At 54.1% G+C, this 24,289-nt stretch overlaps 2 protein-coding genes across 4 annotated transcripts in view; one reads left to right on the plus strand and one right to left on the minus strand.

The window, feature by feature from the left end:
• Sympk (symplekin) overlaps positions 1 to 15,773 on the minus strand; it is a 28,640-nt gene extending 12,867 nt beyond the window's left edge. For 2 of the 3 annotated variants that reach the window (XM_040734292.1, XM_040734293.1), the window contains exons 1-11: positions 15,618 to 15,733; positions 11,875 to 11,998; positions 11,664 to 11,729; positions 10,200 to 10,253; positions 10,044 to 10,117; positions 8,729 to 8,855; positions 7,146 to 7,395; positions 6,727 to 6,897; positions 5,508 to 5,747; positions 1,960 to 2,114; positions 1,474 to 1,624 (exon numbers count right to left, since the gene is read on the minus strand). In XM_040734292.1, the coding sequence (XP_040590226.1) occupies positions 1,474 to 1,624; positions 1,960 to 2,114; positions 5,508 to 5,747; positions 6,727 to 6,897; positions 7,146 to 7,395; positions 8,729 to 8,855; positions 10,044 to 10,117; positions 10,200 to 10,253; positions 11,664 to 11,729; positions 11,875 to 11,979 (1,393 nt within the window). In that variant the 5' untranslated portion in view covers positions 11,980 to 11,998; positions 15,618 to 15,733. Of the gene's footprint in view, positions 1 to 1,473; positions 1,625 to 1,959; positions 2,115 to 5,507; positions 5,748 to 6,726; positions 6,898 to 7,145; positions 7,396 to 8,728; positions 8,856 to 10,043; positions 10,118 to 10,199; positions 10,254 to 11,663; positions 11,730 to 11,874; positions 11,999 to 15,617 lie in introns of all 3 variants that reach the window. The other variant, XM_005086288.4, reaches the window with a different exon arrangement.
• Positions 15,774 to 16,664: 891 nt separating this feature from the next.
• On the plus strand, positions 16,665 to 23,917 carry Foxa3 (forkhead box A3). The gene is made up of 2 exons (XM_005086287.4): positions 16,665 to 16,799; positions 22,172 to 23,917. Exons 1-2 carry the CDS (start codon positions 16,731 to 16,733, stop codon positions 23,162 to 23,164), a joined length of 1,062 nt encoding a protein of 353 aa, XP_005086344.1. The 5' UTR covers positions 16,665 to 16,730; the 3' UTR covers positions 23,165 to 23,917.
• The last annotated feature ends 372 nt before the right edge of the window (positions 23,918 to 24,289 follow it).

Consider the following 24,289-nt stretch of genomic DNA (forward strand, 5'->3'; position numbering starts at 1 on the left):
GGGTTTGAGTTAGGGTCTCATGCACCCCAGGCTGTCCTCAAACTCACTGTGAATCCAAGGATGACCTCTGATCCTCCTGCCTCCACTTCCTGGGATGACAGGTGTGTGCCACGCGGGCATCCTCACGAAAAACAGGCTTTAAAAGCAGAGGCCACGTGACTCGACCACGCCATTCCTTGGAGCACAGTCAGGGAAAAACCTGAGCATACCAAAGATTCAAGCCACTGTCCACAGCAGCTGTGCTCACGACACCAAGTTCTGAAACAAGGGTTGGGGCAATGGCTCAGAGGGTAAAGGGGAGCTGAGTCCAGTCTTTGGAACCCACATAAAGTGGAAAAAAAAAAAACCTCTGTGAAGCTCAAGGCCACATTGACACTGGAGTTGCGCTTGTGTCACTGTTCATAATTTATACTTCAAAGAACATGCTGGTGCCAAGGGTGGTTCACACCTATAATTCCAGCACTCGGGAGACTAGGCAGGGAGACTGGTGCAAATTAGAAGCCAGCATGGGTTGCACAACAACATCTGGTCTTAAAGAAGACAAGATCCGGGGGCTAGAGATAGCTCAGCGGTTAAGAGCACTGGCTCCTTTTCCAAAGGACCGGGGTTCAAATCCTAGCACCCACATGGTGGCTCACAACCATCTGTAATGAGCCTCTTCTGGCCTGCAGGCAGACATGCAGGCAGAACACTGTGTACATTAATAACTAAATAAGACAAAACCCTGGACTGCAGAGATGGCTCAGCGGTTAAGAGCACTGGCTGCTCTTCCAGAGGACCGGGGTTCAAATCCTAGCACCCACGTGGCGGCTCACAACCGTCTGTAATGAGATCTGATGCTGCTGTCTGGCCTGCAGGCATGCATGCAGACAGAACACTGTATACATAATAAATACATAAATCTTAAAAAAAAAAAAAGACGCCGGGCGGTGGTGGCGCACGCCTTTAATCCCAGCACTCGGGAGGCAGAGGCAGGCGGATCTCTGTGAGTTCGAGGCCAGCCTGGTCTACAGAGCCAGTTCCAGGACAGCCTCCAAAATAATACAGAGAAACCCTGTCTCAAAAAACAAAACAAAACAAAACCAAAAAACCAAAAAAACAAAACAAAAAAGACAAAATCCTGGACTGCTACTCTTGCAGAGGACCTGAGCTTGCTTGACACCCACAACCTCTTGTGATTCCTGTCTCTCCTGACGCCCTCTCCTGGCCTGAGGGCACACACACAAAACAAAACTATTGATGAAACGAGGAAAGGACTCCAAAGCTCAGAGTCTCAGTAACTGACACAGCCGGTCTGGCTCAGCCTGGGCCTCAAGGTGAAGTCTGTTGGGTTTCAAACCCTGGGACCTGAAGACACTGAGCACTCTGCATGCTGATGGACCCATGAGAGGAACACGGTGACCTTCATCTGCACAGCTTTTCCAGAAGGAGCATCCAGTGCCAAGGCCTGGCCTGGCTCAGCACACGACTCACCAGGGCCCAGTCCTGCAGCTGTCATCTGTGTGGCCATGAGCCGAGCCAGGTGCTTGATCTGGGCTTCGGTACCTGCAGACTCCACCGGGGTGTAGATGGCTTGGAAGGAGGCAGGCATGGTCTCGGGCAGGTACACCATGCTGATGAGGACCTGCGGGATGCCCGGGGAAGGGAACCCTTAGCCAGCATGGGAAGAGCAGCGGGAACTGAGGCGGGGCTGGGCCTGCTCTCCCTGTCTCAGCTCTCTGGGAAAACAATGACCACTGGGCTGTCCATCTGGGAGAGCCCCCACACCAAAGAACAGAGTGAGTAAATGGGGGTGGGATAATGAGGAAAATGGCCTCTGGGAGGAGGAGGGCGAGGGGAGAGGCCCATCCAGGGTGGGAGGGACCCTCTGCTGATGCTACCAGGAGGTGGCCAGCATGCATGGCAGGAAAAGAACTGGAATCGGGGCTCCCATCCCTGGGACCACCTCAGCCTCCTCACCAGATTGGCCACGTTGTCAGGCGTCAGCAGAGGCTGCAAGAACTCAGCGGTGATGTCCGTGTCTGACTGGCCTGAGATCTGGGCTGAGGCCTTCGAAGTCCCTGATGAGCCAGGCTCCAAGTCTTTGTCCTCATCATCTTCTCCCAAGTTGGGCTCTGAGAAGGGAAGGGACAACGGGCTGGCTCTCTAGACGGCAGCCAAACCTGGGTCAGGGAGCCAGGGGCCCTGCCTCTAGCCAGCCAGTGCATGGAGCAGCCACAGCGCAGGCAGGGAAGGACCTAAGCTGCGGCTCGTCCTGGCCGGAAAGTGCCACAGGGCCCCGGGCGCCCACCTCTTCCTGGGGCTCCGGTGTTATCTGGATCACATTACCAGGATGACAACACCATTAATGTAGTCCACACTGAGGATGGAATGCTGAACCCTGTACTGGGTAAGTAGGTGCCCCAGTGAGGGACAGTTCCTGTCCCTGTCCCTGACATCGGTCTCCTTCACCTTGTAAGGAGTGGTTTACTTGGTCTATGCATGTGGGTATTTGCCTGCGTGCATGCATGTATGAGCACGCGACAGTCAAAAGAGGGCAACGCATCCCTGGAACTGGACTAACAAATGGTTATGGGCTGCCGCATCAACACTGGGAACTGAACTCGGGTCCTCAGAGAGAGTAGATAGCACTCTTAACCCCCGAGCCATATCACCAGCCCACTTCTTGAGACACTGTCATATGTAGCTCAGGCTGGCCTAAATTTACTATATAGCTCAGACTAGTTTGGGACTGATGACACTCCTGATTCAGACCCCCAAGTGCTGGATCAGAGGCTATACCACCATCGTCGCCAGAAGATTGGCATTGCACAGCAGGGACCACTCAGTGGATATGGACACGGTGTTAGCTGAGTGAGAGACAGACACATACGGGCCAAACGCAATGTGTGATCAAGACCACAAGTGGCACACCGAAGCCTCCAGTACCACGCCTGCTGTTTGTCTGTCCATGCAAAGTCACTTTAAAACAAGAAGCTCGGGGCTGGAGAGGTGGCTCAGAGGTTCAGAGCACTGGCTGCTCTTCCAGAGGACCTGAGTTCAATTCCCAGCAACCACATGATGGCTCACAGCCATCTATAATGAGATCTGGTTCTCTCTTCTGGCAGAACACTGTATACATAATAAATAAAATATATATTTAAAAAACAAAAGCCGGGCGTTGGTGGCGCACGCCTTTAATCCCAGCTCTCGGGAGGCAGAGGCAGGCGGATCTCTGTGAGTTCGAGGCCAGCCTGGTCTGCAGAGCGAGTTCCAGGCCAGACTCCAAAGCCACAGAGAAACCCTTTCTTGAAAAACCAAAAAAAAAAAAAAAAAAAAAAAAAAAAAAGAAGCTTAAAGAACTACGGAGCTGGACAAATGGCTCAAACCTCAAGAGCACTGCTGTTTATCCAGAGGACCCAAATGTGGTGTCCATCACTCACGTCACACAGCTTACAAATGCTTGTAACTCCAGTTCCAAAGGGTCCAATGTCTTCTTCCCGCCTTTGTGGGCAACCGCACTCATGCTCATACACACACCCATATGAGTATACACCATTAAAAATACACAAATAAATATTAGCTGGGTAGGCAGTGGTGGCTCCCACATTTAATCCCAGCACTCGGGAGGCAGAGACAGGCAGATCTCAAGCTCAAGGCCAGCCTGGTCTACAGAGCCCCCACATGGCAGTGCACAACTGTCTGTGACTCCAGTTTGTGATTGGCGTGATACCTTCAAAATAAAGTTAAACAAATTATTTTAAAAAATAAATAAACAATAATAAAAAACAAATAAATCTTTAAAAATAGTAAGAAAATAAAACTGATTTTAGACAAACTTAATGCACGACCCCTTTAAGTATTTTCCTTTGGGAGTGCTCAGGGTTAGATGTATAGGACAGTCCTACAGCAGGGCAGAAACAGAAAGTCCACAGATTAACTGTCGATGTTTCCATGCACATCACGGAGTACTTGACCACCGTTAAAAAGATGCAGGGCAGAGGCAGAGGCAGCTTAGACTTAAGAACGTCCAAATCGTGGCTCACAACCACCTGCAAGGCCAGTCCCAGGGAATGTGATACCGCCTTCAGTCTTCCAGAGACACCAAGCACGCACGCGGTAAATATGTGTACAAGGGGGACACTCACACATGAAATAAAATTAATATAATGAAAAAGTTAAAATAGTGAAAAGATGAAGGGCCAGCCAGGCTCAGTGGGGTGAGGTGTTTCCCGCACAAACCTGAATGAAGATCTGAGTTTGATACCCAGAAGAAGAGGACAGATCCCACAAAGTTGCACCCTGGCCTCCATACATGCACCATGGCATATGTGCGCCCCCTCCCCCACTTAAAAAAATTGCAGCAGACTCCAAGAATCTCCTCCACAGAAGCTTAAAGGAGAGCACAGCATTGCTCTCGCTCACCGAGCAATGGAGAACTGTAGCTAGATCCCCACAGCAGCCCTTATGAAATTAATTCCATTTGAATACGAAAAAGAACTTCCCAGCTGGGTGCTCTGGCCCCCTCTGTGATCCCAGCACTTCAGAAGCAGAGGCAGGTGGATTGAAGGCAGCCAGGACTACACAGTGAGATCTTCACAAAAGCAAAACAAACCCCAACATAATTTCAGAAACGTTCTACAAACACACACGGCATTTTTATTGTTACCACTTTTTATTTTGAGATTTTGCCTGTTTAATGGTGTTGGATTTTGGAGTTGTAGACAGTTGTTAGCTGTCATATGGGTAATGGGAATTGAACCCGGGTCCTTTTGGAAGAGCAGCCAGTGCTCTTAACCACTGAGCCATCTCTCCAGTCCCACACGACATTTTTAAAAACTGTTGGTACTAAGAGGCTGCTATGGTCAACACTATTGTTGAGTACCCCAGAAATCACTTCAGAGCTGGGGTGGTGACCCTCACCTACAATCCTCACACCTGGAGGCAGAGGAAGTAAGACTGTGTCTCAACAAAAAACAAAAATGTTAAAGTTTTCAAAATTAAAAAAGAAAACCCCGAGCCAGATGGTGGCAGCGCACGCCTTTAGTTCCAGCACTCGGGAGGCAGAGGCAGGTGAGTCTCTGTGAGTTCAAGGCCAGCCTGGTCTACAGCGAGTTCCAGAACAGCCAGGGCTACACGGAGAAAGCCTTCTTGAAAGACCAAAACAAAACAAGAAAAATCCAATTACACATATATCAAGTAAAGGAAAAGAGCCTTCTGCACATATATACAACGGGAGAAGAAAACACGAAGAACGCGGCACTCGCTTCCTTTTCGTAACATCTAAATGAACCCTCACTGGCCACACATCCGCCATGCCAGCAGTCCAGAGGTGGAGGCAGAAAGACCAAGGTTCCCGTCTCCTAGACTAGAAGTCCCTACTCAGAAACGCAAGCTCACACTCACTAAATGTACTATATGCCACAGCTAATTACTTGGGTACATTTACCACATCACGGTACGGAATACCCTGTGTATTAATGCAACTTAGCACAGTGTAACAAAGCCAGGCCTACGTCCCAACTCACCCAGCTTCATCTTCTTCAGCGTGGAGTCTGCGTCATCCCGGGACCGTTTGCGGGAGTCCTTGCTGCTGGGCATGTTGCGGGCGATCTCTGCCTGGGGGGTGCCCAGGTCCACCAGCAGGGTGGTGATCTGGGCCTGGAACTCCAAGGAGGCCGGGTGCTTGAGCACGCTCAGCAAGTGCAGCTTGAGGTTCTTACGCACGCTGCTCACCTGGGACTTGGCCAGGGTTGGGGGCAGGTTGGCTGTGAGGACAGAGGTGGGGGCTCGGTGCTGGGAACAGATCCCTGTGTGGCCTGCCAGGCTCAATTCTCAGTTCTTGCTGCCATTCCCTGGGAAGTTCCCGGGCTCACAGAAGGACTGGCAGTCTTCCCCCTTTCAAGCGGAGACCGAAAGCCCAAGAGACCTCTAGGATATTAGTCCTTTAAAGTGAGGAAGCCTACGCGTTACTTCTCTGCACTCAGGCCTCAGGTTCCGGTCTCAGATCTGCAGCCACTGCCACCCTGCGGACGGCTGTAGCCGCCACCTCCTCCACAGGCTGCTGACTCAACAGCTGCCACAGCTCAGGCCGGTCCTCCTGCCACAGGCATGACCAGCCAGTCTCAGTCACCTTGGGGAGCGAGCTGCCCCTGCTCCACAGAGAAAGAAGCCTCTAACTCGGCCTGTGCAGTGCCCACCATCAGCCCCTCGGCCTGAGCCACGCTCGTTCCCTTCTGAGGGAACCACCCTGTCTCCATCCTCTGCCCAAGTGTGCAGGAGACTAGGGCCAATGAGAACACTGCGTTTCCCTGGCCACTGTGATTGGCTCAGTGGTAGGCTCACAGTCTCTGCTCAGCCAATCATAAACAATGAACATCGGCCTTGACTTTTGCTGGAATGATGGGGAAAGAGTTGCTCTCTCCCTCTGTTGCTAAGTGGATAGGATGGGAGCCTAGAGCTCTAGGGCCATCTTTAGTGCTTCAAGAAACGGCTAGAAAACAAAGCCAATGCAACGGCTCAGAGGCATCCAACCATGCCTCAACCCCAGGCACAAACATGGGAGAATGTCACCAGCTTCCTCTTCTGAGGGATGGAGGGATGTTGTGAGAAACAATCTTGTGGTCCAGCATCCCAAGCCAAAGCTTTCTATCTAACACGGAGCAGTGGCGTATGCACAGCTCAACAGCTCCCGGGGAAGCAGCAACCTGGCCAGGAGCAGGCACGGGGCGAGGACCTTCAACCTACCATGCAGGGTCTCATAGGCCTGGATCACCTCGGACATGAACATGGGTCTCTGGCGGGCGATGTTGGCAAGGGAGCCCAGGGCTGTGGTCAGGTTGATGGAGGAGATGGCAGGGTGCACCATGAACTTCAGCAGCTGCTCCAAGGCTGCCTTGCCTTCCTCCCACAGGACATCTAACGGGAAGGAGAGGCTCGGTCAGTGGGGTCCCACCATCAACTTGACTAGATGACGATCCACCCACACAGCCCAGTAGTCCTGGAGCAGCAATGCTCAGTCTGGTCCTCCAGAGTCAACAGTTACGTTCTGACGTAAACACACTGAGCTCATACTACAGGAAAACGAGTAAAGCAAGCTCCATGTGAGTCTACAGAACACACTGTAACAGCACCGTGTAACAGCCCCAGGGCTCGGCAGCACTCACTGTACTGGATGTAGGGGTGATCTCGAGGGATTCGGTCCAGACTGATGTCATGCTCCTGGCGTCGGGGGACCTCTGAATCAGCCATGCGAGGTGACAGGGTGACAATGAGGCCCTCCACAAACTTGATTGCATGTGTACGGATGCCATCATTGTCGGAATCCAACAGCAGGATGATCTCCCCAGCCATGGAGGACACCATGTCCCAGCAGGCCTCCTGGAGGTCGTTGATGACCCGAGACTTCACCATCCACTGCCGAGGGGCCGGGCATAGGAAAGTCAGAGACAGCCAGGACAACATCACTGCCAGCAGGCTCTGCCCCACCTGCAGACTGAATGCTGTGAGCACTTGCCTAAACCAACAGCTACGCTCAGTACTGGGCCAGGTAGGATGGGGGCGACCAAGACACAGCTAAGCCCGTGGTGAAGCATCAGACCTCAAAACCCAGGAACAGTCACCGCAGAGGGGTCAGCAGGGCTGAAGAGACAGGTGGGCAGGTAAAGAGCACTGGCTGCTCTTCCACAGGGCCCAGGTTTATTCCCAAGCCCATCTGGCATCTCTCCCCGTCTGTTACTCAGTTCCAGAAGACCTGATGCTCTCTTCTGGCCTCAACAGGCACTGCACACACATTGCACAGACATATATGCAGGCAAAACACCCGAATACTCCCACCCAAAAGGCAGCAGTGAGTAACTGGCTTCATTTTGCTAACAATGAGTGACCTAACCAATAAACTCATTCCTGCGTCATCAAATAACAATTGAGAACTCTCCTGTGATCCTCCTTTTTATGTGTATGTGTATGGGTGTTTTGTCTGTGTGTGTCTGTGCAACACTTGTATGCAGTACCCAAGGAAGTCATAAGAGAGTGTCAGATGTCCTGAAATTGGAGTTACAGGCCAGGCAGTGGTGGCACACACTTTTAATCCCAGCACTCGGGAGGCAGAGTGAGTTCGAGACCAGCCTGATCTACAAGAGCGAGTTCCAGGACAGCCTCCAAAGCCACAGAGAAACCCTGTCTCCAAAAAAACAAAAACAAATACACAAACAAGAAAAGCAATTGGAGTTACAGATGGTTATGAGAGACCATGTGGTGGTGGGACGTCCTCTGGAAGAAAAGTATTCCCAACAGCTTGGCCATTTCTGTAGACTCGTGATTCTTTTTAAAAACTGCTATTATTTCTGCAGTCCAAGGTGGCCTTGAACTCTTCCTGCCCAGCCTCCCACAGGCTGGGCTGACAGGTGAGCAACCCACCGGCTGCACTGTGTCCCTCTGAGCTAGCACTGTGAAGGCTGCATCTGGAGTCTGGTGCTGGCTGTCCCGGCACCACCTGTCAGAGCTTGAAAGTGGACACTCTGGGGGAGTGTCTGTGGAATGCATAATGAGTGGGCCCACACATCAGATGCCTGGCTGTCTACTCTCACTCATGACAAGCTTATGCTCACCAGGACTGGCAACATAGCCCATAGCCCAGCTAAGGGAGGAAGCATGTGCAGCTTTCTCTGGGCGACCGCGTCGTGACCTCAACCCCCTGGCGTGGCTGTAAGGAAGGCCGTCCTCGCTGAAGGCCGGCTGTGCTGCTCACCTGCAGGGCCACCTTGTAGAGCTGGGTCATGGTGAGGATGGCCTTCTTCACCACGTTCACATTTTCGTCCCGCAGGAGCATGTTGAGGTTGGCGATCAGTTTTAGCAGCAGCTCAATGTCCCGCTTGCTGGGGAGGGAAGAAAGGGGACCGGTAATGTTGGCCTTGGGGTGGGGACTCAGGCCCACGAATCCAGAAACTGAGGTGGTGGTGTGAGAATCTCTGTCAGCACGCCCAGTATGGAGGAGGATGCTGACAGGTCTGCTGTACCACGGCTGTCCCTGCGGCCTTCACTCCTTCAACTCTGTAGGGTCCGGCTGTCTAAGTAAGCGACAGCCAACAAGTGTTTGAGGTTTCAGAGTCTCGGCCCCAGCTTGGCCTCTACCTACCTAACAGCTGAGGGTGACCTTGGGCTCCAGATCCTCCTGCCTCCACATCGCCTGTGCTAGGATTTTTAAGTGTGTACCACACAGATTCCTAAAGTGCTGGGGAACCCAAGGCTCCGTGCATGCTAGGCAAGCACTGCAGAGTCACATCCCTAGCCCGTTCCTTATCCTATCTGAATACCACCCACTGCACAGGTGCGAACAGCCACCAAAACCACCCAGCGCGCAATGAAAGGACTCAGGACAACACCTACTTTTGTTTACTCAAGCCTGAAGGCTCCCACATCAGGGACCCTTGGTAGGACTAAGAACTGGCAGGGTCAGTTTGGCTGCCAGAAAGAATCAAAGGCCTCCAGTAACCCTGGCCAAGGAACAAAGCAATCTGAGAAGGCCAGGCCCCAGAGCACAACACAGTAATGTGATTTTTTCACAACGTAAGTTCCTTTCTGACTCTAAGCACCAGCTGCATTGTTCAAAAAATATGAAACTTCAAAGAAAGAGTGTGTGTGTGTGTGTGTGTGTGTGTGTGTGTGTGAGAGAGAGAGGGGGGAGACCAGGAAAGATGGCTGGCTTCGAGTTTAAGAGCACTGGCTAAGCCGGGCGTTGGTGGCGCACGCCTTTAATCCCAGCACTCGGGAGGCAGAGGCAGGCGGATCTCTGTGAGTTCGAGGCCAGCCTGGTCTACAGAGCGAGTTCCAGGACAGCCTCCAAAGCCACAGAGAAACCCTGTCTCGAAAAACAAAAACAAAACAAAACAAAACAAAACAAAAGAGCACTGGTACAGGCCACGTCAGCCAGCAAAGCAAGCGTGAAGCGATGGTGCAAGGGCCGGCCGGGACCGTGACGCCCAGGGCTGCACTCATTGGCTGTGTGCTGGGGACTCCAGGGAACACAAGCCAGGACACCAGGCAGTCTCAAGGAGGTCCCATACCATGCTTCCTCGATGAAGCCGATGACGAACTTGCGCACTTCGATGGACTTGTCTGCTTGGAAAGCGATGATCTCCTGTAATGTCGGAGGGGACACGATCAGGCCACACCAAGGGACACCACCTCACTTCCATCCCACCCGCGGGCTGACCACTCACATCCAAGAAGTTGTCGAGCAGGGTGGGGTCTTTGTTGATGATCAGCTCCTGAACCTAGGAGATTGGGGGAAGAGGAACAGACCTAGAACCAGGCTCCAAAGCCGGGCACAGTGGTTCTTCTTCATAATCCTTGGGAGGCGGAGGCAGGATTGTCATGCTATCCAGGCAGTCTATACTATGAACTCTATCTAAAAAGCTAAAACTAAGGGTCACAAAGATGGCTTAGGGGGTAAGGTGCTAGCCACCCATGCCTCGAGATCTGAACAGACTCTCTGGGAGCCTCTTGGTAGAAAGAAAGAGCCAATTCTAGCAAGCTGCCCTCTGACGCCCGTACACTGTGCAGGCATACATGAAATAAAGAATATAAAAATATGGGATGGCCGGGCGGTGGTGGCGCACATCTTTAATCCCAGCACTCGGGAGGCAGAGGCAGGCGGATCTCTGTGAGTTCGAGACCAGCGTGGTCTACAGAGCGAGTTCCAGAACAATCAGGACTACATAGAGAGACCGTGTCTCAAAAACAGAATGAGATAAAATAAAACAAAAACCCAAATAAAAGAATGAATGAGTCTGAATGAAGCATGTAGCCCCACGAGACTGCTGCCTGGCCAGCCAAGGCTCTAGGCTCCAGCACAAGGACAAGGAAGAGGAGAGAGGAAAAGAAAACCCTGGGGCTCCTGCCTTCCTGAGGTTCAGCCTCCTTTTGCCTGGCTGCCAGTTTTCCAGCCTCACAATGTCAGCATCCAACAAGCATTCTGACCAGGAGAGCCCATTCCTGACACCTCTTACATGCCAGGCTGCTTTTTTTTGGGCAGGGGGGTGAAGGGGGTGTTGAGACAGGGTTTCTCTGTATTGTTTTTGGAGGCTGTCCTGGAACTCACTCTGTAGACCAGGCTGGCCTCGAACTCACAGAGATCCACCTGCCTCTGTCTCCAGAGTGCTGGGATTAGAGGTGAGCGCCACCACTGCCCAGCCAGGAGCCCCCTCCTGATTCTGCTTGGCAGCCCTACCCACTCTGGTCATCACTGTCTGCTCACCCTACTGGACCACGGGAGAGGAAAGCACAGGATCCAGGACGACCCCAGAATCTAAGGGCCAGTTTGGCCAGCCACTGGCAGAGTCTGCTTCTCTGTGCATAAACTACAGGTGCCCCCTCCACCCGTCACCCCGAGTCGGGGAAGCACTGCACTCTGGGGCACAGGTACGTACAAGTGCACATGTGCAGTCATGTGTGAGTATATCACAGGCGTGTGTGTGCGCGAGCGTGCGTGCATGTGTGAGTATATAGAGCAAGCACGTGTGAGTGTATCACAGGCGTGTGTGTGTGTGTGTGTATGTGCGCGCACGCGCGCGCGTGTGAGTGTATATAGAGCAGGCACCTGTGACTTCAGGTGTCAGCGATGCTCTCTCAGTGAGTGTTCCTGCCCCTGGCCTACCCTCCCTCTCCCTCACCCCCCAACTCACCTGTTTGAGCACTGTGATCTTTGAGTCATTGGTGATCAGCGCTGCCTGGTTCAGAAGATCTACTACCTGGAAGAAGGGACAAGCAAGTGTCACGGCCTGTCTCACTGGCCCAGGCCAAGCCCCACGGTCTTCTTGAGCTCTGCCGTCTGGGCAGCGTCCTGCCAAGGCAAGAGTCACTTTGTGTCACTCCCAATCCCTCAGTTATACTCACCCTCTCAGAAGTGGTCATGCCATCGACGCCTGGCCCTTCCTCTTGTGTGAAAAACTGTGATGCCACGCTCCGGCGGGTGACACTGTCCCCACTGCCACTTGCCATGACTGCTGTCAGGTTCTCCCTGGAAGAGAAAAGAGTGAGTCTCCTTCCTCCTGCAGGGGGGTTACAGGGCGTATGTTCACGTGCAGGGATCCAATGCCGGGGAGAATGACGTCTCGGTCACAGGCACAACGCTTCCCCTGCAATACTTCTGCTATCTTTTCTAAACACAGGGTGCTGTGAAGGTTGGGCTGCTCTCAGACTCACTAGGTAGTCAAAGATGGCCATCAACTCCTACTCCCTTCTGTTTGTGCCTCCCAAGAGCTGGAATTACAGGTGTGCACAGCCACAGGGTTCCATGTCAGCCTGGGCTGCATAGTGAGACCCATCTCAAAAAAAAGAACAAAGGAAGGAGGGAAGGAGGGAGGGAAGGGCCATCTATATATCCAGGTGTGGTGGTGCATTTCTCTCATTTCAGCATTTTCAAGATGCAGGTAGGTGAAAATGTCAGCCAGGGCTACTTTATACTGTCTCAAAAAAAAAAAAACACAAAAAACAAAAAGCAGAGAGAGAGAGAGAGAAGAGGACTCATTGCATGTAATACAGTATCCTCACGCTGTTCCTTCTGTGAAAGTGAGGGAGAGGAACTTACAGGAAAGTCATGGAGAAGACACCGTGCACAGCGTTACTTTTAACATCAAGCAGCACAAGCCAACCACGTGTTCTGAAGCAGGGAGACAGCCGAAAGACACACCTACATGCTGAAGGCTCTGCAAGCTGGCCGACAGCACTCACACAGCACATGCAACGCCTCTGTAGGACAGGCTGCACACCGGGTAAATGGACAAGCAGCAGACCGATTTTTCTGTCAGCTGGTCCCACCCTGCACACCCCTTTGGCATGGTGTTTCTTCTCTTGCCTCCCAGAGATCTAGTCCTTTCTTCCATAGTGAGGACTCCCCCAGCCAAATCTCTCTCTCTCTCTCTCTCTCTCTCACACACACACACACACACACCCTGTGTGTGCCCAATGTGTTCATCTCTCGCTTCTGGCCGTCACCATGCCTCATGTCTGCTCGCTGAGCCAAGGGCACACACATGTCACACCACAACGCTCCTTGAACCAGAAAGTAAGAAACTTCCCACGCTTTTCTGGATGACACGTCAAGAGCCAACAAAACTTTCCTTCCTCTTTGGTTTACTCTTTAATTTTCTGGGGTTTGTCTTGTCTTGAGTATATAGTCCTATTTCTCTTTCAAACCCTTATTTAAAATAGCACTGTTTGGCCAGACAAGATGGCATACATACCCCTTCAGTCCCAGCACTAGGGGCAGAGGCAAGATGATTTCTTAGGGTCACTCTGTCTCCAAAAAAAAAAAAAAAGGGAAGTGTACTGTTGGGCTGGGGACAGAGCACAGTTGGTACTGTTGTTTAATATGCACAAATCCCTAGGCTCCATCCCCGGCACCACATAAATCCTGTGGTGTTAAACTCAAGGTCAACCTCCATACATAGTTAAGTTGGGAAGCCAACCTGGACCAGGAGACCTTGTCACAAACAAAAGAGCAGTGTTCCTATGAAATCCACACACACTCTGGCACACTTTTAAAACCCTCTCTCTCTCTCTCTCTCTCTCTCTCTCTCTCTCTCTCTCTCTCTCTCTCCTCGTTCCCCCTGCCCCAGGTGGGCTAGAGATGGAACCCAGGGGTCCCTGCACACCAGGCTCTGCCACTGAGTGACATCCCCAGTTCTTACTGTTAAAAACTTTGAGACGGGGTCTCACCAAGTTGCCCAGTCTGCCAATAAACTCATTCTGTAGTCCTGGCAAGGACTAGAACTTTGTGATCACTACACAAACTCTCAAGAAGCTGGAATTCCAAGCTGTGCCAGTCAACATGGTTTAAATCATCTCCAGATTGTTACATTGTATTGTTTAGGGGCTAAAGTTTAAAAACAAAAAAAGTCTGCACATGCCCAGTGTAAAATCGGTCTCCCTGAATATTTTTCTTTTTCGGAGACAGGGCTTCTTTGCATAGCCCTGGCTGTCCTGGAACTCGCTCTGTAGACTGCCTGCCTGTGCCTCCCAAGATTAAAGGCGTGCACCGCCACCACCCGGCAGTTTCCTGAATATTTCAATCTATGGTTGGCTGAATCCACACATGAGAACTTCTGGATACTTTTCTATTTTCTATCTGGATACTTTTCGGGTTATTTTCTATGTCAGTTTTTCTCTTAATAAATGCTGGAGCTCAGTCTATTTTTTCCTTCCTTTTTTTTCTACAGCTGCAAATCATTTTATTTAGTTTACTTTTATTATTATTTTTTGTTTGAGACAGGGTTTCTCTGGACTGTTTTGGAGGCTGTCCCGGCACTCGCTCTGCAGACCAGGCTGGCCTCAAACACACAAAGATCCACCTACCTCTGCCTCCCGAGTGCTGGGATTAAAGGCGTGCGCCACCACCGCCCGGCCAAATCATTTTATTATATAGTTGTAATTACTGATTTCAGGCGGGCTTCCTACTGAGAGTATCTGGGATGTCTGCGGTCCGGCTGTCGGAAACAACATTAACACCGAGTCCCCCACCTCGCTGTGTCCTCAGGAGCGAACTCCTTCCAGCAGGAAGCACACACAACTCCCCTGGTTACCCTAAAGAAGTGGGTGTCCTCCGAGTGGGTGCTTGTTTGGGTTTTTTGTTTCCATTCATTCAACCAACACCAGCTGAGCAACTCCAGCGTGTGACGGGCGCTGTGCTGGGAAGGCGGCACTGGCAGAGACAGACAGACAGACACAAGCACGCGCGCGCACAGAGACACGCGTGTGCATACGTACACACACGCATACACAGACACACTGGCAGAGACAGACACACAGACACACTGGCTGAGACAGACACACAGACACACGTGCGCACACACAGACACACGCGTGCATACGTACACACACGCATACACAGACACACTGGCAGAGACAGACAGACACACAGACACACTGGCTGAGACAGACACACAGACACACGTGCGCACACACAGACACACGCGTGCATACGTACACACACGCATACACAGACACACTGGCAGAGACAGACACACAGACACACGCACGCGCACACAGACTCATGATGGGACAGACACACACACTGGCTAAGACAGAGACACACGCACACAGACACACGCACGCGCACACAGACTCATGATGGGACAGACACACACACTGGCTAAGACAGACACACGCACACAGACACACACTCACACAGATACACACAGACACACACACACAGACACGCGCACACACGCAACCCTAACCACAAGCCCGACCCCCACGCCGCGACGCGCGGGGACAGGCGCGGGGACTACGGGAGCGGCGCCTCGGGCGGGAGGATGGGGGGGAGGGCGGGAAACGGGGACCTGCGGGGGAAGTGACGCGGGGCGCCGGACCCGCAGCCCCAAGGCTGACCGGGGCGGGCCGGGCTGCCGGGTAACCGCAGGCACATGGCCGGCGCGGGGACGCCGAGGGCGGGCTTCCGCGGGGGGCCGCGCTCGGCAGCCGGGGCAGGGCCGGGAGCGGGGGCGGGGAAGACGCGAGGGCCCGCGCCCCCCGCTGCTCCCGGCCCTGCCCGAGGCCCTCCCCCGCCGCTCGCGCCCCGGCCTCGCCGGCGCCCCTCCTCCCCTCGCCCCGGGCCCCTCACGCCGCCGCCCGCTCACCGCGGCTCCGGCCTCCTCCGTCCCCCTCGCGCCCCCTCAGCAGCGCCTCTCCACAGACGCTGCCGCCGCCGCCATCTTCCGCCTGCCGCCGTGACACAGCGCAGGCGCTGCACTAGCAGGGCCGCCGGGAAATGGAGTCCCGCACCGCGGCCCGTCCCCGCCCCTACGGCGTGCCGCGTCGGCAGCCGCCCGCCCTCCCCGGGGGGTCCACCGGGGCGGCCGCCATTTCCGGCCTTCGAGCGCCATGCCTTTTGGGAAATGTAGTCCGTGGTGCGCAGGCGCCGGGACGGAAATGGGAACGGGGGCTTCTGGGAAATGGAGTTCGCAGAGGCCGGAGGGCCCCCCCCCCCACCTCCCTTAGACGGCAAGTCGACGTTAGGCTGCAGAGTGCTGTGAGCGGAGCTCCCGGGTCCTGGTGGAGATCTAGTGCCTCGGTGGGAAGGAGGGGGGGTCTGAGCAGAAGCCCTGAGGCTTCCCGCCATTGGCCCTGACCCCGTACACAGCCTGCAGCGTTTGCAGTGGTCGAAAGCCTCAGTCTTCCCGTCTATCCAATGGGAATGTGGCTTCAAGACCCTCTGCGGGCCGCTTAGCGTGTCGTACGGGGACTGGTGGAGTCCTGTCAGCCTCATTGACTTCGTGGAGGACATGCGGGGGCTCTGGCGTTTCCCTCTTAGGTGGAGATGATGAAACACCTCCAGGCCCAAAGGTTTCCCCGCCCTCGCGTTGGGGCTCTAGGGCTCTTGGAATCAGCAGCGTGTGGTCCTGCACCCCACGCCTGGTAGCTCCTCCACCCCTCACCCATCGCTGGCTCCCGGGTGCCAGCCAGGACCGAGGCTCCCGGGGGCCTAAGGGCTCTGTCTCCTCGCGATCCCGCAGGGGGCGCCCCAGTCCGAGCGCGCCGCCCTAGGGGAGGTGGGAGGGGAGCCCGGGGCGGGCCAGGGCGGGGGTGTCCCGGCTATAAAGAGTGCCTGCCTCCCTAGGCGCCCGGGCCAGCGGGACTCCCGGGCTGCGAGCCTCACTTCGGGCCGGTGCCTGCCGCGAGACCGGAGCTCGGTTCCCCCGGCGGGGGCGGGGGGGGCGCAGCCTGGGCGTGTGGGGGCGCAGGCCCGGGGGATGCTGGGCTCGGTGAAGATGGAGGCCCACGACCTGGCCGAGTGGAGCTACTACCCGGAGGCGGGCGAGGTGTGTCCTCGGGGATGGCGGAGCGGGAAACGGCGGGCGGGCGTGAGGCTGCAGGCTTCAATGCAAACCCGGGGGCCGGGGGGGCGGGTGGGGGAGACCGTGCTGCGGGCCCAGGTGAGAGCCAGAGACCTGGGGGCTCAGACTCCAGGTGTGAGAGTCGGGGACGGGGACGGGGGGGGGCAAGGCTTAGGAGGGCGAGTTAGACAAGCAGGTCCTGGGCGATGGTTTGCTTTCCAACGAAGAACAAGTTCGCACGAAAGCCTGGAGGTCCCACGGGAAAGGTGCGGAGACCCTGACTCAGAGGAACAAATTGGAGGTGGGAATCATCGGAGCGTCTAGGATGAGGGACTAGAGCTGGAGGACCTCAAGAAACGAGGTTCGAAGTAGAGAGGACGGGTCGGGAACCCCCAGTAAGAAAGTCTGTGCTAGAAAGTTCAGGGTTAAACGGCGCCGGGGGGTGGGGGCTCTGGACGGTTGGGAGTAAGCGGGGGTCCTTTTGGGGAACCTACTGTAAGCAACAGGTGGCTTAGACTAGCCAGCCCTCAGATGACGTCAGCCTTGGGCGATCCAAAGACATATGGGCATCCACACCTGTGTGATAGGAGTCGTCGTTTTCCACATCCTTACCACCCTCAGCAGGGACCCCCCCCCCCCCCCACCTCCAGGCGGTGCACCAACTAGTCACTGCTGGATTGACCTTAATTCCTTCACCCTGACAAACAGAAAGTCCCTCGGCACGTCTAACTCGTGTTTGTCCTGCTGCAAGGGCTCGCGCTCTGTTCACGCACCCTGTGATCCATATTGTGATGTGAGAAAAAGGGCATGAGGCTCCGGACCCGGAGATCCCTAACCTAGGAGGCTGCATTGGGATTTAGTAGCTGAGGGAGGTGGCCAGGGTCTGTATTTCCAAACTGTGGGGATGGGACTTTTGGATCCCTAGGGGTTGCAGGGCTTGGATTTGGCTAGGTGCCCGGGAGGGGCCTGTCTTGGGTCTGGGGAGGTGGGGGGGGGGCAGAGTTGACAGGGAAGGGATCGGGAGGAGTCTGGAGGTGTTGGTGAGATTATGGGGAAGGCAGAGGCCAAGGTGGTAGGTACGTGGAGGCTCTCAGGGAGTTGGGAGTTTGGAGCATTGGGTTTAAGAGTCAACTCCAAATCGGTCGTTCTGGGGACATAGCTGAAGAAGTGGCCTGGGGTGGGGGGGAACTGGGGAGGCTTAAGTTTGGGGGTAGTGTGTGTGTGAATGCCCCCCCTCCCAGTTAAGGACACCGCGTATATGGAGACAGGCCAGTGTGCCTGTAGACCTAGCACTTGGGAAGCTAAGGCAGGAGGATGACAAGTTTGAAGTCAGCTCCCACAGCAAGCTCCAGGCCAGCTTGACCTACGGAATGAGACCTTGGGTGCAGGGGGCTTAGGTAAGGGTCAGCCTAGATGTAGTTTTGGAAGAGTCAGCATAAGGGGATTTGGATGGTTGGGAGCTACTGTTGAAGGTCCCCCCACCTTCTGCGGCGGCTTCTCAGCCCATCTCTCTGCTTTTGAGAACAGTGGGTGGGCTGCATTCCACTGGGACTAAGAACAGACAAGACCCACACACACAAACACACACACACTAATGACTTCTGCTGCTGGGAGGGGCAAGGTTGATATGTGTGTCCTACTCTGCGGCTAGCTGGCTCTTGGAAAGTGACCCTCCTGGAGTAAACTGTCCCAACAGCTCCCCCTCCCCCCATTTGAGAGATGGGCAGTAGGGCACGGTGCAGGGAGCTGGGGTCCCCCCTTTGGGTCTGGAACTGGAAGCGTCCCCGGGCTTCCTCTCCCCGGGCTGCCTAGCACACCCTTCTCCAGAAACAATAAGGAAATGAAAAGGGTGAGACTGCAACCTCCCAGGTGGGGTTTGCAGGTCCCCTGAGGGCTTCCCCAGACTCTCAGCCGCACCCTGAGTGGGGGAGATCCGGTTCAGACCCGGACATCAGGGGTTCATCCCAGCCGTGGGGCGTGGGAAAGCCTAGGGTGGATTAGAGCAGCTGGAGTGCTTGAGGTCAGACCTCAAGGAGGACTTCCGGGTGGGTGGGGAGCCAGGAAAGGAAAGCCCTGGTGACCCAGGGTTGGAGAAGCAGAGTGAGGTACAAAGGGATTAGGAGTCTCTGGAACCCCCTGAGGCCATCACTTTTCCTTTGCAGGGGAGGGGCAGAAGCAGCCTAGCTGGGTGGGAGGACCAGAGCGTGGAGGAGGGTAGGAAGCGGACTCCTGGAGAGATGGATATGCAGGGCACTGGTACCCAGCTCTGCTGCGCACCAGGGGAGTGGGGGAAGGGAGAGAGAGGGCCATGGAGGGGAGAGGGAGGAGAAGGACGGAGGGGTAGACCCTGGGAGGGAGGGATGCAGAGGTTCTGGGATGGGGCTGGAGGACACTCAGGGGGATAGGAATGACCAGATGCAGGAGCCTGGGGTGGTGGTAAACACCTTTAATCCCAGCACGAGGGAGGGGGAGGCAGCCAGGGCCGTGTGGCAAGGTCCTACGTCAGAGAGAAAGGAAGGAAAGAAGGAGTAACAGGTTGAGATCCAACAGAAAGAGCTCTGCAGAGCCCTGCGCCCTGGAAATAGCCTGTGCAGTCAGCATTTGGGAAGTGGGGGCAGGAATCCGAGGCTATCCTTGCCTATTTGCAAGAGACTCCTGTGGGGGCTGGAGAGAGAGCTCAGTTAAGAGCACCATACTGCTCTTGCAGGGGACCCGAGTTCGGTTCCCAGCATCCAAGTTAGGCAGCTCACACCTGCCTGTAACCCTCCCCAAATCCAGGGGATCTGAAAGCCTTTTCTGGCTTCCCCCAGCACCCACAGTGACTTGTACATACCCCCACACAGATACTTACGTAAAATGAAAAAAACCTTTTTTAGAGCTACCTGGGCGTGGATAAAATGTTTGCCTGATCTGCAGACCATCCTGGTTTTTTTTTTTTTTCAAGACAGGGTTTCTCTGTATTGTTTTTTGGAGGCTGTCCTGGAACTCGCTCTGTAGACCAGGCTGGCCTCAAAATCACAGAGATCCACCTGCCTCTGCCTCCTGAGTGCTGGGATTAAAGGCGTGCGCCACCACCGCCTGGCTTTTTTCAAGTTCCTTACATTTCATTTCATTTATTTATGTGAGTACAAGTGTGTGTGTTGGAACATGTGTGTCTTGGCTCATGTGTGCATGTGTTCCTGCCTGCCTGCATCCGCGTCTCTGTCTCTGTGTGTCCCATGCACACATGCAGTTGGAGAGAGACTACTTTCGGGAAACAGAGATCCGACTCCTTCCTTGGCTATAAGACACTCACGTGATATATACCCATACAGGCAGGCAAAACAATCATATACGTAAAATAAATTTAAAAAAATAACAAGAAATGGAGAAAATGGAAAACTGCTGATTTGTTTTAAAAATCAATTTTTCGGCTGACTTGGCTAATTCCGATTGATTTCTCAATTATTTTCAAATCAAATATTGATGTCTCAATTTTACTGTAATCGGAACGTCTTTTTTTGTTTCTTATTTGAAGATGATCTCTCAGTATGAAGCCTTGGCTAGTCTGGAAGTTGCTAGATTATTTTAAACGTGTGTGTGTGTGTGTGTGTCTGTCTGTCTGTCTGTCTGTCTGTCTGTCTGTCTGTCTGTCTCTCTATGTGCCTATGAGGAACGCTGCTCCAGAAGGGTAGCTGTCAGATCCTCTGGGGCTGGAATCACAGGCAGTTGTCTGTGTGCTGGGAAGTGAGTTCCTGCCCCTAGGAAGAGCAGTTCCTGCTCTTAACCACTGAGCCATCTCGCCAGCCCTCAAACCTCTTTCACTATTAAAAAAATTTGGTTTTTTGTTTGTTGTTGTTTTTGTTTTTCGAGACAGGGTTCCTCTGTGGTTTTGGAGGCTGTCCTGGAACTCGCTCTGTAGACCAGGCTGGTCTCGAACTCACAGAGATCCGCCTGCCTCTGCCTCCCGAGTGCTGGAATTGAAGCTGTGTGCCACCCAGACCAACTGGCCCTTAGAGATTTAGTTTAACCTCCAAAACAATACAGAGAAACCCTGTGTCGAAAAACCAAAAAAAAAAAAAAAAGATGTAGTTTAAAATAGCAGTCATTATTAGGGATAACTAAGGGGTTTCAGATGCTGTTTAAAAAGATAGTGAGCTGAGAGAAGCACTAGCCACACAGCAAGGTCCTGTTTCTAAGACAAATAAGTGAATTCAGTGGGAAGACGATATCTCCTACTTTGACCACACAGCTGGCAAGTTGTAAGATTACATGCTAGACCTTTGGTCTATTGCAATGGCAGATGTCACAGATCAATGAGAAGCTCATTATGCACTCGTATGAAAGAAGGTGCAAACGGTTGACAAAATTTTTCTTTTTTGATTTTACTAGAGTGAATCTAGGCCCTCTTGTATGCCAGGTAAGCAGTCTACCACTGAGCCACGCCCCCAGCCCCTCACTGGGGGATTCTAGGCAGGGACTGTGCCACTGACTCACAACATCTACCCTTTTCATTGTTTGAGACAAATATCCTAGTAAGTTGTCCAGGCTGTCCTAGAAGTCTCTCTGAAGCCCAGGCTGACCCTGAATTTGTGATTATTAACCTCCCGGGCAGCTGGGATTACAGGCCTGTACCACCATGCTTGGTAGAACTGATTTTGAAAATGCGCACGTCTCTGAGTTCAAAGCCAGCATGGTCTACACTTTGAGACCCTCTCTCTAAACAACAAAAAGGAAAACGACCTTGACCTGGTGGATACCTGAAAATGGTTTCAGAGACTCCCCTGGGGGTATTTCAGATCCCCCTGTGCTTCAAACACGACCATGAGGGAAGGGGGTAGCATGTGGGGAGGCAGCTACCTCTAGAGAAAGGTAAAGATGGAAGAGACAAAACAGGGCTGGAGAGATGGCTCAGCTGTTAAAGGCTAGGCTCACAACCAAAAATGTAAGAAAAGCAAAACAGAGCCGGGCGGTGGTGGCGCTCGCCTTTAATCCCAGCACTCGGGAGGCAGAGGCAGGCGGATCTCTGTGAGTTCGAGGCCAGCCTGGTCTACAGAGCCAGTTCCAGGATGACCAGGGCTGTTACACAGAGAAATCCTGTCTCGAAAAACAAAACAAACAAAACAAATAAATAAATAAAAGGGGGTGGGAGGAGACAAGACAGGCAGGCGAGCTGGGTATTATGACGCTGGCTTCCCAGCAATTACAAGGTGGAGACATCGGGGATTCGAAGTGAAGTCTTGGTTGCGGTGAGTTCGAGGCTGGTTGGGGCTCTGTGAGGCTGTCTCTAAAAACCCTGAGGGGGGGCCTTACTCCAGAGCTCCTTTGCAGAGCGAGAGGGGAAGAGCACTGTAGCTTCTCTGTTTCTCTCGCTGCAGGTGTTCTCTCCAGTGACTCCCGTGCCCACCATGGCCCCTCTCAACTCCTACATGAACTTGAACCCTCTGAGCTCTCCCTACCCTCCCGGAGGGCTTCAAGCCTCCCCACTGCCTACGGGACCCTTGGCACCCCCAGCCCCCACCGCACCCCTGGGGCCCTCCTTCCCAGGCCTGGGCGCTGCTGCCAACGGTGGAAGCGGTGCTTCCGGATACGGAACCCCGGGTCCCGGGCTGGTCCACGGAAAGGAGATGGCAAAGGGGTACCGGCGGCCACTGGCCCACGCCAAGCCGCCCTATTCCTACATCTCTCTCATCACCATGGCCATCCAGCAGGCGCCGGGCAAGATGCTGACCCTGAGCGAGATCTACCAATGGATCATGGACCTCTTCCCGTACTACCGGGAGAACCAGCAGCGTTGGCAGAACTCCATCCGCCACTCACTGTCCTTCAATGACTGCTTTGTCAAGGTGGCACGCTCCCCAGACAAGCCCGGCAAAGGCTCCTACTGGGCCCTACATCCCAGCTCCGGGAACATGTTTGAGAACGGCTGCTACCTTCGCCGGCAGAAGCGCTTCAAGCTGGAGGAGAAAGCCAAGAAGGGAAACGGCGCTGCGTCTGCCACCAGGAACGGTGCAGTGGGGTCTGCCACCTCCGCCGCGACCCCAGCCGCCACAGCGGTCACCTCCCAGGCTCAGCCCCAGCCTACGCCTTCTGAGCCTGAGGCCCAGGGTGGGGAAGATGTGGGGGGTCTGGACTGCGCCTCGCCTCCTTCCTCCGCACCCTATTTCACCGGCCTGGAGCTCCCCGGGGAACTGAAGTTGGATGCGCCCTACAACTTCAACCATCCTTTCTCCATCAACAACCTGATGTCAGAACAGACACCCGCACCTTCCAAACTGGATGCGGGGTTTGGGGGCTATGGGGCCGAGAGTGGGGAGCCAGGGGTCTACTACCAGAACCTCTATTCCCGCTCTCTGCTTAACGCGTCCTAGCAGGGCAACTGGAAACGTCGCAGTGGGGTGAGCTGTGACGGACACCAGGCCCCTGGGCTCTGGTCCTTCCGGTCACGCTTGTCCCTCTGCTTAGCGTCTTATCTGGTCTATTACTGTGGTGACCTGTTGGCTGCTGTGGTAACTGCCACGGACTCCTGGGGGGCCTTTGGGTGGGGGTAGCGCGTAGGCAGCAATGCTGGGTGCTGTGAAAGCTGCCGTACTGAGTGAAGCCATTGGGTCCCCATGCTGGGTGACATCTTGCTTGGCCCTCCGGATGCTGTGCTGGACATCTTGATTGATTTGAGTGTGTGACGGTCATGTCGTGCCAGCCATGTCTTCTTTCTTTGGCCCACGGTCTCCTGGGATCAGTCTTTTTTTTTTTTTTTTTTGGCTGGCTTCTTGGTACGACAGATGCGGTACCACAGATGCCAAGTTGGCCACCTTATCACGTGATGTCTTTTTTGACCCACTGGATGCATGGAAGGCCATCTTACTGGCCAGGCGACACCTCAGCATGCTGTCATGCACCGTGAAGGTCACCACAGGCCTGTCGCCACCATCTCCTCGGTGGGGGTTGGGTGAGAGGTGCAGATGAGGAGACCTGTGATTTTTTTTCTGTGAAGCCCAATCCCGCCACCCCTGGATGTCAGAAAGGACTGGTATGGGTGTGGGGAGCTCTTACTGAGGTCAAGTTCTTGCCTGGGACTTGGGATAGGGGCTGTGTTTGACCATTAAAAAGGCACCTTTTCAGTTTCTGAGTGTCTCTTTTCCTTGGTGGAACCCGTGGGTCTCAAACACCGAAATTCTGCGTCCCTGTGACCGGCTTCCTATCCCAGACAGCTGGTGGCCTCTATGGGGGAAGGGCTGGGGGAAAACAGCAATGTGACCTTTGGCTCTGTGTTGTCCCTGACCCCAAGGACAGTTTGTTCATAGATAGCAGCCCCCGCAGCAGCCGGGGAGCCAGAGGGGAGGTGGCTTTGCCAGTGACCAAGGCCACTGCCCTACCCCCATTTTGCAGACACATACACACACACACACACACACACACACACACACACACACCCCTAGCTACCCACCTACCTGGCGCTCTGAGGCTCCGGAACCTATGGAAACCATGGGCTATTA

The sequence above is a fragment of the Mesocricetus auratus genome, unplaced genomic scaffold, assembly GCF_017639785.1.
Source record: "Mesocricetus auratus isolate SY011 unplaced genomic scaffold, BCM_Maur_2.0 Super-Scaffold_100038, whole genome shotgun sequence".
NCBI lineage: Eukaryota > Metazoa > Chordata > Mammalia > Rodentia > Cricetidae > Mesocricetus > Mesocricetus auratus.

Coding starts and splice junctions, on each gene's coding strand:
- Foxa3 (XM_005086287.4), top strand. CDS start 16,731: ATGCTGGGCTCGGTGAAGATGGAGGCCCACGACCTGGCCGAGTGGAGC. Junction 16,800..22,171: donor ACTACCCGGAGGCGGGCGAG/GTGTGTCCTCGG, acceptor CTCTCGCTGCAG/GTGTTCTCTCCAGTGACTCC.